The sequence below is a fragment of the Dufourea novaeangliae genome, unplaced genomic scaffold (assembly GCF_001272555.1).
Source record: "Dufourea novaeangliae isolate 0120121106 unplaced genomic scaffold, ASM127255v1 scaffold14, whole genome shotgun sequence".
NCBI lineage: Eukaryota > Metazoa > Arthropoda > Insecta > Hymenoptera > Halictidae > Dufourea > Dufourea novaeangliae.
The window spans coordinates 3,674,817-3,685,988 of record NW_015373890.1 but is presented as its reverse complement, the minus strand read 5'-3'; the positions used below and the strand labels follow the sequence as shown (position 1 = coordinate 3,685,988).

The following is an 11,172-nucleotide window of genomic DNA, read 5'->3' as shown; positions in this document are numbered from 1 at the left end:
TCTACCTCCAGGGTGATGGTTTTCCCTGTGAGCGTTTTTACAAAGATCTGCATTCCTCCTCGAAGTCGCAGCACCAAGTGAAGCGTGGACTCTTTCTGGATGTTGTAGTCTGAGAGCGTTCTCCCATCTTCCAGTTGCTTGCCAGCAAAGATCAAACGCTGCTGGTCTGGAGGAATTCCTTCTTTATCCTGAATCTTCGCTTTCACGTTTTCTATTGTGTCTGAAGCCTCTACCTCCAGGGTGATGGTTTTCCCTGTGAGCGTTTTTACAAAGATTTGCATTCCTCCTCGAAGTCGCAGCACCAAGTGAAGCGTGGACTCCTTCTGGATGTTGTAGTCTGAGAGGGTTCTCCCGTCTTCCAGTTGCTTGCCAGCAAAGATCAAACGCTGCTGGTCTGGAGGAATTCCTTCTTTATCTTGAATCTTCGCTTTCACGTTCTCTATGGTGTCTGAAGCTTCTACCTCCAGGGTGATGGTTTTCCCAGTCAGTGTTTTTACAAAAATCTGCATATTTGATGAGTTGTAATCTGAAGAATAAAATGTACAAATATGTTCCTCTGAAAAATTACCTTTTTGAAAGTAATAAGATATGAATTTCCGTAATTATTTTTGTTAGCAACAAATGGATTTATTAATTTGTTTTGTGTTGTTACTGTAGAATAATAGTGTTGTTTCTTATTGCTTTAATAGTGTGTCTGTAGCCTGTGCGCATTTCAGAGTAACACTGGATATTTTTTCAAAAATATTCTGTTGAGAATATCGTACGTTGTGCATAGAAAGGTACACAAAATGGCGTCTTAACGAATTATCGAGAAATACTGTCGTTACGTAAAACAGAGAAATGTTACAATTGAATATAGTGTGTCAGAAGCAGAATTACGTGCTTCAGAAAAACAAATAGATTTTACAGTCACTTCTAATCAAAGGACTGATACGATTATATTTAAAAGTATAAGTATTGATCGTCTGGAACCTTCTTCCGAAACTGGAACAAGGACGATGAAACCACAGAATTTTACTTATTTTGTAATGATCCATGAACGTGGTTATCTACGTAGATATAGAATCAATATTTGTAGAATACTTACATGCGCTGAAATAATTTACAAGAATATATTTGCAACACAAGTCAGACCAAACAGTAGAAGAAACTAATCACACAAAAGCGTACTAAAGAATGAATCAGAATGAATACACACCATACACACTACTATACAAAGTAACGCTATGTGACGTCGATACCAACTTCTGGTACGTTCTCATGACAAGTTGGATATTTACTGATGAGAACGACCCTTGAGGTAAATCTAAATTATACATTGATTTAAACAAGATTCATCGAAACAGCTTACTGTATTTGTTGCCTTTAATTTAATTTTGTGTAATGATCACAAAACAATTGCAATTCAGTAAAATTGATATCACTTATATGTAATATAATAAATGTTTTAAAAACTTCAAAGTATTATTAACACTTCTCATTTGATTTACACTGTTTGTGCGAATAAAAATTAAACGAGATAGCCTTTAGTCGGACCACGACTAGTTATTAATAATTTAATTTTGTATCATTATCGTATTTTAGAAATCAAAAATTGTATCGTCCTTTCGACCTTTTGTAATTTTAGTTATCGTAGCTGCCAACATTTTCTGCCAAATTCTCTTGATCATTGAACAAGGAAAAGAATAATACGGTTTTAAAATATCTATTAAAATTATCTGAGTTTAAACGTTTGAAAATTGTTTTATGAGAAATAGTTCTTTCAAGTTACTAAACTAGTGTCTTTTTAAGAATTGTCTGTTTTAATGTTGGTAATAAATTCAAATTATAAATTATAAAATCGTACCACCGAATAGGTATAGGATTGACCTATCATCTTATGGTACTTCGTGTCTCTTGTTCTGAAATACCGATAGTGTAAAAAGTCAGGGAGAGTCTATTCATACTCCCATATAAATTATAGAAGCACCGGATATTTTTATTCCCGTCAAATCATATAGATACACGTAATATGAATGGAATATATAGCACTTCATTTGTGCTAATAATACTCAGAATTCATGCTTTATCGATAACGTTAGACGTTAGGTATTGTTACTAAAATGGTAACAGGGTTACGTAGTCCTATGAACGTGGGACAGAAAAAAGCATTGGATGATAGGTCTACTCTATACCTAGTCGGTGGTCGTAGATTCAATTATATAGTTTTAAAAGAACGAGTATAATTGACTACGGATAATTACCATTTAAAGATGGATATTTCTAGTGTTGCGTACGAAAGAAAGGAAAATACAATCTTATATGCTTCATTTCCACAGATAAATGAGTTATATTGTATATTTTGCGAAATTGATTTTATTGAAGTACATGAATCGTCAGCAAAATCAAATTTTCATTGGCAAACAATGAAATGCCGGTATCAGAAAGTCTTTATACAGATAATTATATTTTTTTATTTGGAGATTGCTTTCTATATTGCCTTAATATAATTTCAGACTACTTATTCACTTAATTTCTGACATAATCGCTTCACCAATCTTAGGCACAGAAAGATATATATTCATTATTACACATAAAGCATTTTTCGAAAGTGGGAAGTTAGAAAGAATTTTAAAATACTTAAAACTAGTGGTTTGTTAAACCTTTGAAATTATTATATATTTGAATATATAGTTTCTATCTATAATGATAGTACCTAAATAGTCATGTTTTTGTTTCTTTTTAACAGTATCAAGGAACTCGACCAGTTACTGTTGAAGTTTATAAAACTTGTCTTCTTTACACAATACAGTCTAAGATAGCTCCACTATGGAATAAAGTTGGTCAATATTTTCTTCAGGGAAAACAATTTTATAATTCTGTGGAACCAATTCCAGCATTAAAATTAGATGTTCTTTTGGAAGGTATTAAAATACTTACATACAAGTATTTATTAATAACATATGACAATATAAAACAAATTTTTAGAAAAAAACATGAGCTTACAACTTTATGCTGAAAAAGTTAATGTTCCATATATAAAGCTTGAAGATTACATTCCATCTTTTGTGTTATCCCAATTTTTAGCAGATCCCAAAGGATATATTGACTTATCTCATTATAAGTTACCATTTGTATATGTTTTACCAAGGTATTAAAAGTGTATTAAATTGTTAAACGTTTTCATTAACTTTTTTAAAGTAGACAGTAGTTTTCGAAATATTTTCAGTACCAAAAAGGGCAAGTTATTATCTGTATCTAAAGAAGTACCAACAAGATCTCTCTTTAAAGATTATGACCAACTTCGTAGACACTGGAAGAATATGGTGTGTGTATATTCATTAAAAAATGTTCATAATTTAAATTATTTCTAAGTTTATTGACAGTAAATACCTTACATTTCAGTATGGATATTCTTTGCCAAAAAATAAAAATGGAATTTTATATTTTGAAATTAAATTTCTAATACCAAGATCAAATATTTTTACTTATCCTAATTTATGCGTTGCATCTGGTCCTATAGATATTATTCCCAGTAGGGGTAAAGAGATTATAATTACACAATTCATATCTGATATGCTTGCAAAAATACCTACAATTTGTGGTAAAGAATTACAAATATTTAAACATGCTTTTCATAATACTGTAAGTAAAAAAATATTGTTCATGCAATATACTTTGAAGAACATACTGAATAATGAGAATTTATAACGCATTTCATATAGGAAATCCCAATTGCACACATACCATCTGGTCCGTTGTTCCAAAATAAAGAATTAAATATACCACTTAAGAGAAAATGTGATTCCATTTCAACTGTACCATTAGAATTTTCTGCTAGATATGCAGAAGAACTAAGAGAAAATCCAAATATTGCTTCTAAATCAATAAAAACACAATTAGCTAGGATTCATAAAATACACAATACATTTGTTTCTGATTCTAATATAGCAGACTTAAGTAGTAAAAATATCAGAGAAAATGAAAATGGTAATAGAAAAGTTATATGACATGCAAATATTATATAAACTTAAATTAATATAGTGACAAAACAATTTTTATAGAAGTTCAGTCTTCAAATACTATGCAAATGTCTGCTATAGAAAATACAAAACATGATTTCAATGAAGCTAGCACATCAAGAAATTCAAATGTTAATGTTACTATAACCAAAGATGAAACAATTTCTAAATATTTTAAAATCTGTAAACCACAATTTGCTATTAATACAAAAGAGGTAGTATTTTTTCTATTCTTTACAGAATTTTAATAATGGGTTTTCTTCTATATAATATGCACTTATATCTTTAACATAATGAAATTAGTTAGTACCAGATGGAATCCAAAAAGATTTCACATTAAAAGAGAAATTATTAAAAGCTAAATCTAATGAAAAAGAGAAAATGTCTACACAAGTAACAGTAAGTAATTCTTAGCTTGCGAATTGTATTGGTTTAATGAAAATAATATGAGATATATCCTGTTTCATAGAATCAAGATATTGATGTGGAAACAATGGCAAAAAATAATAACTTACATGAAGTAACAAATACTGTTTTAAGTAACTGGTTGAAGGCACATTCAATTCCACATGATTCTAGAGGAGCAAAAACACATCTCATTAACAAAGTAAAATCTCACTTAAGAAACACACAAGTGTTAAAACAATTTCGTATGTAAATAGTTAAATATTTTTATAATTAACAAACCCTATCATTATTGGCATAAGTACATAACATGCGCGTACATATAAAGAATAGTACTATTGTATTATTTAACAACATTATGTAAGGGAACTGTAATAAAAATTAAAAATGATCAAGCATTGTATAATAACATCATTTTCCAACTTCTATAGTTTTTTATTTCTAAAAACTGTGTATAAAAACAAAACGTTCAATAAATAAAATGACAACATAAATAACAGTAGTATATACATTTTTACATCATTACTTTGTTGTAGGCAATTATAACATCCAATATAGCTTTTCTCTCCGATTTCTCCTTTATACCAATTTCAATTAAGTCTTGATCAGTTAGGGTCATAAACAGTTCACTATCTACCTAAAATAAATTATATAATTGTGAAGATGATAAGCATGAAAAAAGAATTATATAACTTGTAATCATTAAGACTGATTCACTGTAATACTATTAATTTTATATGTATTTGTATTATTTTGCATATCACTATTTATAATACAAAACAAAGGTGTAATATATTTACTTCTTGTTCAAGAAATATAGGAATATGTTGACTCAATTCATGACGTTTTAATAGAATACACATTTTCTTTTCTTCTGAGTTCAAAATCATTCCCCTCGGGGGTGTTTTACAATGTGGTGGAGTTGGTGTATTTTCTCCAAATACATTTTCATCATTTAGGTCTGAAGGTACATATGGTGAACGTATAGGACTAAATTCAGGCGTATAAGTAAGAGTGACATTAAGATCCTCTTGATCGTTTTGAATATTTAAGTCTGGTGGTCGGATAGACTGTAATCTTTATAAAACGCACAACTGAGTTAAGACAAGACATTTATGTGAACACATGCTACATTCAGTAATAAAATATACCTCTGCAAAGATAGTTCCACAAGTAATTGTTCTTCCCTCACATTGTTTGTGATACTTACATCAAATTTATCACATTTATTTTGAGTAAAATATATGTTTGGAGATGTTGGTAGCATTCTATCAAGAGTACAAGTCAGTATTGGTGAAATTATGCTGTGCTGAATTGGATCTAAATGCTTGTTCAATAAATTCAATTTAGAAGGTTTTGTTTTTGAACATTTTTTGGAATTCACTATTACATTGTTGTTACACTCATCATTGCATGTTTCCGATGAGTGCAATACAAGAGTTGGTTTTATGAAAGGAGTCAAAGATAATACTATATTGTCACTTGTGTTTTCTTTGTCACATTCCTTCTCAATAACTTCATTTTTCAATTTCAAAGAATGCAGTTCCTCTTCTGTGTCTGATTCACTTTTTACAGAAATGTTGTCTGAGGTATCATTCCAGTAACTTTCTATGTCAAGATCTTCTGCCAAATTTGCAATTTCAGGCACTGTTGATAATTTCATCATGATATGTGTATATTCATCTAAGAAAAAAATTAAAAGAAACTATTAAAAATATATTACCTATTACATCATACATTTATATTAAACAAAAAGATACATATTGTCTTACTAATGTTTGAAACTTCAAACCCTAGATCCAATAAATTAAAAAATAAGTTTTTGTCATTTTTCATAGCGGCTATACAAAGTGGTGTAATATCATCATGTGCACAATTTAATAATGCAGATGGACATGCTTTGTGTATTATTTGGAACATATTTATATCTATTGCAGCTGCTAGACCAAAAACTGACAGACCTATAAATTGTGTAAAAGAGGTACAACGGGTACTAGATAGGCCATTGTATTGTAGCAGTGGTTTTAAATAAGGAGAATATATAAATTAATGTTACGTTCAGAAAGTTAAAGAAAATAATATATTTACCAAGATAAGTTGAATCATTTACATTAGCATTTCTTTCTAGCAGAAACTTTACTGTTTTCTCATCTCTATTTCGAACAGCTAGCATTAATGGTGTCCATCCAAATTTATTTTTTCTATTAATAACGTTCCTAGCACTTTCCTTTTGTAAAATTTCTTTTATAATGTCAAAACAGCCGTTTGCTGCACTTATGTGCAATAAATTCTCCCCATAGCTATTCTCTGTATTTAATGTATAGTCTAACAAAAAATTGTTATTATATAACATAAAATTTATTTTTACTATGCAGCAATGTATAAATAATTTTAATACCTTCCTTTTGCAGTGCTTTTATGACTTCTGCTTCTAGAACTTCTTTCGCGTTAGAATTTATTGATAGTTTAACGTTACCTTTGCCAAACATTGTTAATATAATTTTTGTTGAAACTCTGTTACTTTATCTATGATAATATAATATGCAATACATTCCACTTCTGCAACGCTATTGATAATTTAAAATCTTTTACACCATCAGAATTAAACAGCGAAAGTGACCTACAAGTACATTTCTCCTTTTTTTTCCTACTGTTTGTAAACGCTTATTAGCTAATTAATTGTTCGTTGTGATGTATAGAGTTTGAAAGTTGTAAAAATGTTAAAAGCACCGTATGAACAGCGATACTTAAAAATCATATTTGTATTACAAAGTGTAATGTTTAAATGCGATCTCCCTTTAAATAATTTCCGCCAAAATTCTGTTCTGTTTGACCAAACTTTTTTAGTGTAGCTGGTTGTAGTATGATGGCAGGATGGCAGCACAATCTCGTGAAATGTGACGTGAATGATAATTTCTAACAGCATTTGAATTTCATTTTACGCATCGTGTCTGTATTTGGATTCGAAAGTAAATTGTATTCTAAAATTTAAACGGTTCTGTTGTCAGATTTATTGCTATAACGTGTGAACAAGGAATCAATCGTGATTGCTGTAATTTGAAGTATAATTTACAGCGATAACTTTTAACCCAATGTAAGTTATTCTGTATTAAGTACATTTCCCTGAACTTTTTAAAGTTAGTTTTGCTTTTCGTTCGTACATAAATAGCTTGATTTTTCATTGAAGTATGACTGTATATTTTTCTCCAACATTTTCATTATTTTTTTTCATGGCAAAATCTTGTGCTAGGTTAACTTTTAGACGACGCCGTGATCATATTTTTCGGGGTGGGGGCACTAATTAAGAGAATGTATAGATGGGGGACACAAGTGTATAACGTTACCGTTAATGGTTAATTTTCTTGAGTTTTTACTAACTTCGTTTATACAAGCTGTCATATAAACTACATCTATGTATGTTAATGTTTCTATTCATACATAAAACACAATGGATTACTGACTTCTAGTAGAATAATATGGAGATATTGTCTTGTTAAATATTTCTTATGTTATTCAAAACTGTACTTGATTCACCTGTAACTTGCTGTTTAGAATGGGAAGCAGCGGCCAATTATATAGTCTCTCCTGGGGAGAGTTTAATTCTTCACTGGCTTCTGCGGTACAAGTATTAAGAGGTCATGGTGATCTGGTTGATGTTACTTTAGCTGCTGGGGGACGTAGCTTTCCTGCACATAAGATAGTTCTCTGTGCAGCTAGTCCTTTCTTGCTAGATTTATTAAAGGTGCCAACATTAATTATTTTTATACATACTTTAATACATTGGCAACTATTTGAAAAAATCTTTCATATATATTGTTGAATGATCAAAGAAAGAGTTCTTTCATTTTTTTTTATTGCTCAGTTGATATATTATTTCTATGGTTGGTAAAGTATTAATATATTTACTCATTATCTTTGAATATGCTACCAATTATAACTTTTGCTTTAATGTTGTGTTCATTTTATATAAATAGAGCACTCCATGTCAACATCCAGTGGTCATGCTAGCTGGTATAGGTGCAGATGACTTGGAATCATTATTGGAGTTTGTGTATCGGGGCGAAGTGAGTGTTGAACCATCTCAGTTGCCATCTCTGCTGCAAGCTGCTCATTGTCTTTGTATTCATGGATTAACACCACCTACTATATTAACTGAAGTATGTCTTACAAAGAAAATACTTGTAAATGGTTTTTATATATTATAGGGATTATATTCTTACTAAAATGACATTTAAATCTATTTACATAGAATGGAGAAGAGGTTCCAGCATCAGCTATACCAACCACAAATGAAGCCTTATCAAAGGAAACTAGTCCCTACTTTCCATTAAAACGAAGAAAGAAAAGAAGAAAGTCTTCTTCGTCTTCTGGGAAATGGCCACGCACTGGTAATAATGCTGATAATGAAAATAAGCCTACAGATGATCATAAAGATGAAGAAAATGCAGAACATGGTGATGATGCAGGTAAGAAATATTGAATTATACAGGGTGTCTCTGAAGAATAAGGAAATTAAAATTAAGTAAAGAAATGCTTGGCTGTATTACGGTATGATCAACTCATCATAATGAAACGAAAATTTTAGCTGTGGGTCTTGATTAGTTTCTGAGATATTAATAAAAAAGTTGTGTACAATACATTGAATTCTGCCTATACAGACGTGACTACTACAAGCATCTTTGCTGTAGATGTCAACGTCGTTACTGTTAAATATGCGATGACATAGTAGCGATGTAGCCCCAGAATCTATACATATGTATACAGTATAGCGTGTCAGCAACCGAGCGATCTTCACCGCTTGCGTGCGATACCAAGTGCGTGTAAAGCCCAAATAAATACTATTACTCGTGTGTTTTTTATTTTTAAAGCATTACTACTCATCTAAGTTGGTTAGAGCTAGTTAAAAAACAAAGAAACAAAAATACTGTACAAAGCATTATGTTTTGAGTTAATTAATATCTCAGAAATTAGTTAAGATCCACATCTAAAACTTTATATTTAGGGTTCTCTCTTCCTTCTTCCTCCCCTCCCACCCCTCAAAATTTCGTTTCAATATGATGTGTGGGTCATACCGTACTTTAGTCCAAATGCTTTACCAATATGTTGTTGAAAACTTATATTTCATAATATATGTGTCATTAGACAAATACTGAAGGCATGAGTATTTTAAATTTTCAGTATGATCACTATTTTCTCATATAGACAGCCCAAATGAGAGTAAGTCAAAGTAATTGTTACGACTGCTACTCCTGTTAAAGGGACCATCTTTTTCAGAGACATTCTGTTTATGAAGTAATTGTAAGTTTAATGATACATGTTGAATTGTAGTTTGATAATAAATACTTATTTACCAAAGTAAAAGGTAATATTGTTTTGTAATTATTTATGTTTAGTGTCATATTTTTATTTTTTTTAGAATTATATATTCAGCTGAATCCATCATTTCTGTTCTTATGTATATTCACTAATGAATTCAGTAAAAAAAACTTTAACAAAAAATGAAAATACGATATTACTTGTGTTCTGTGTCCGATATATTATTTCTCGTCTCCTCGAGTGTAAAATTACCATTTTTTAAGCAGTAATAGATGTTAAAAAACGGACACAAGCACAACCATCAATCGGGTTGAACTGCGCATAATCAATTAGACGACGATATTGCCTATTCAGATAGAACTTAAAAATTTCAGAAATAATCAGTTCAGCCCTGCATGGTAATACTGTGTTTGTGTCTGTTAGCAGCGAACGATCGATTGGAATATTCAAATCATCGGAGTTGTCATTCGCCGTGTGCTCAAGAAGCGCAACCAGTGTCGACAGAAAATTCTCAACCGGGACCGCATCAGGATCAGATATCGGATAGTGAATCGCATCTCCACACTTTAATGCCAATGCAGCCATATTCTCCATTGCACATACCACAATTTCCCGGCCCCCTCGGTATGGGCTTTCCTCCTGGTATACCACTTCCGCTAGTTAATCAGGGTTCAACTGCTGGTACGGCGTCTTGTGGTTTAGCCGGGAACATGAATTTATCAAAAATACGCGGTGCGTCTGATTGTCCAGGTGTTTGTCCGCTTTGCGGTGCAACGTTGCGGCAAGCGAGAAATCTGCGAAGACATCTGTTGTCCTCTTGCAAATATCGGTTTAGTAGTAATTCAGTTCAAAATTCGCCGGCTGACACGATGATGATAGAAGTGAAGCCTGAGGTCGAGCTGCCCGGTTACAATGACCAATCGATAGCCTACGGAACCGATAGCGGAAGTAGTACCTGCGAGCAAATAATTTGTAAGCCCAGTCCACTTCCCTCGCCGACGTCACAGGGACCGAATGTTGTTTCGCCACAAAGCAACATTACGTCGCCGACGATTGCCAGATGAATGTACAGAATGAATTTAAACGCGACAATTCAATACAAACAGAATTACTGTTTGATTCTGTTATCGTGATTCAAGGGCTATCACGTGTATCGTTCAGTGATTTTATTTTACACTGATATACATGTAGACAGGGGTACGTTGATACCGGAAGTCTCGAGTTTAGGTTTAGTGTATAAAATGCTGTGTTCAGGATGTCTCAGAGAATCTTAAATTAAGATTCTAACATACTTGAGAGGCAGGGAATTCATATATGGGAAGAAATTTTCATTCGAATAAAAGTTAGTTTCTAATGAAAGTACACAAGATGTATTTGTTCCCAGTAATGTGTAATAATACCTTTATAATGCAAGGTATATTATGTTTTCATTTCTGTTACTTTTCTATGT

General features: G+C 31.6%; 3 protein-coding genes across 5 annotated transcripts in view; 1 reads left to right on the top strand and 2 right to left on the bottom strand.

The window, feature by feature from the left end:
- The window catches only part of LOC107187242 (polyubiquitin), a 4,000-nt gene extending 2,800 nt beyond the window's left edge, over window positions 1-1,200 (bottom strand). For 2 of the 3 annotated variants that reach the window (XM_015575281.1, XM_015575297.1), the window contains exons 1-2: window positions 1,088-1,200; window positions 6-526 (exon numbers count right to left, since the gene is read on the bottom strand). In XM_015575281.1, the coding sequence (XP_015430767.1) occupies window positions 6-509 (504 nt within the window). In that variant the 5' untranslated portion in view covers window positions 510-526; window positions 1,088-1,200. The remainder of the gene's footprint in view (window positions 1-5; window positions 527-1,087) is intronic. The other variant, XM_015575289.1, reaches the window with a different exon arrangement.
- A 3,720-nt stretch (window positions 1,201-4,920) lies between these two features.
- On the bottom strand, window positions 4,921-7,000 carry LOC107186153. The gene is made up of 6 exons (XM_015573968.1): window positions 6,805-7,000; window positions 6,495-6,731; window positions 6,179-6,367; window positions 5,558-6,089; window positions 5,207-5,483; window positions 4,921-5,043 (listed from the first exon to the last, which is right to left on the bottom strand). Exons 1-6 carry the CDS (start codon window positions 6,893-6,895, stop codon window positions 4,921-4,923), a joined length of 1,449 nt encoding a protein of 482 aa, XP_015429454.1. The 5' UTR covers window positions 6,896-7,000.
- A 302-nt stretch (window positions 7,001-7,302) lies between these two features.
- Window positions 7,303-10,914, top strand: LOC107186834 (protein abrupt-like). Its single transcript, XM_015574780.1, has 5 exons — window positions 7,303-7,500; window positions 7,959-8,148; window positions 8,381-8,563; window positions 8,656-8,872; window positions 10,149-10,914. Exons 2-5 carry the CDS (start codon window positions 7,960-7,962, stop codon window positions 10,784-10,786), a joined length of 1,227 nt encoding a protein of 408 aa, XP_015430266.1. The 5' UTR covers window positions 7,303-7,500; window position 7,959; the 3' UTR covers window positions 10,787-10,914.
- The last annotated feature ends 258 nt before the right edge of the window (window positions 10,915-11,172 follow it).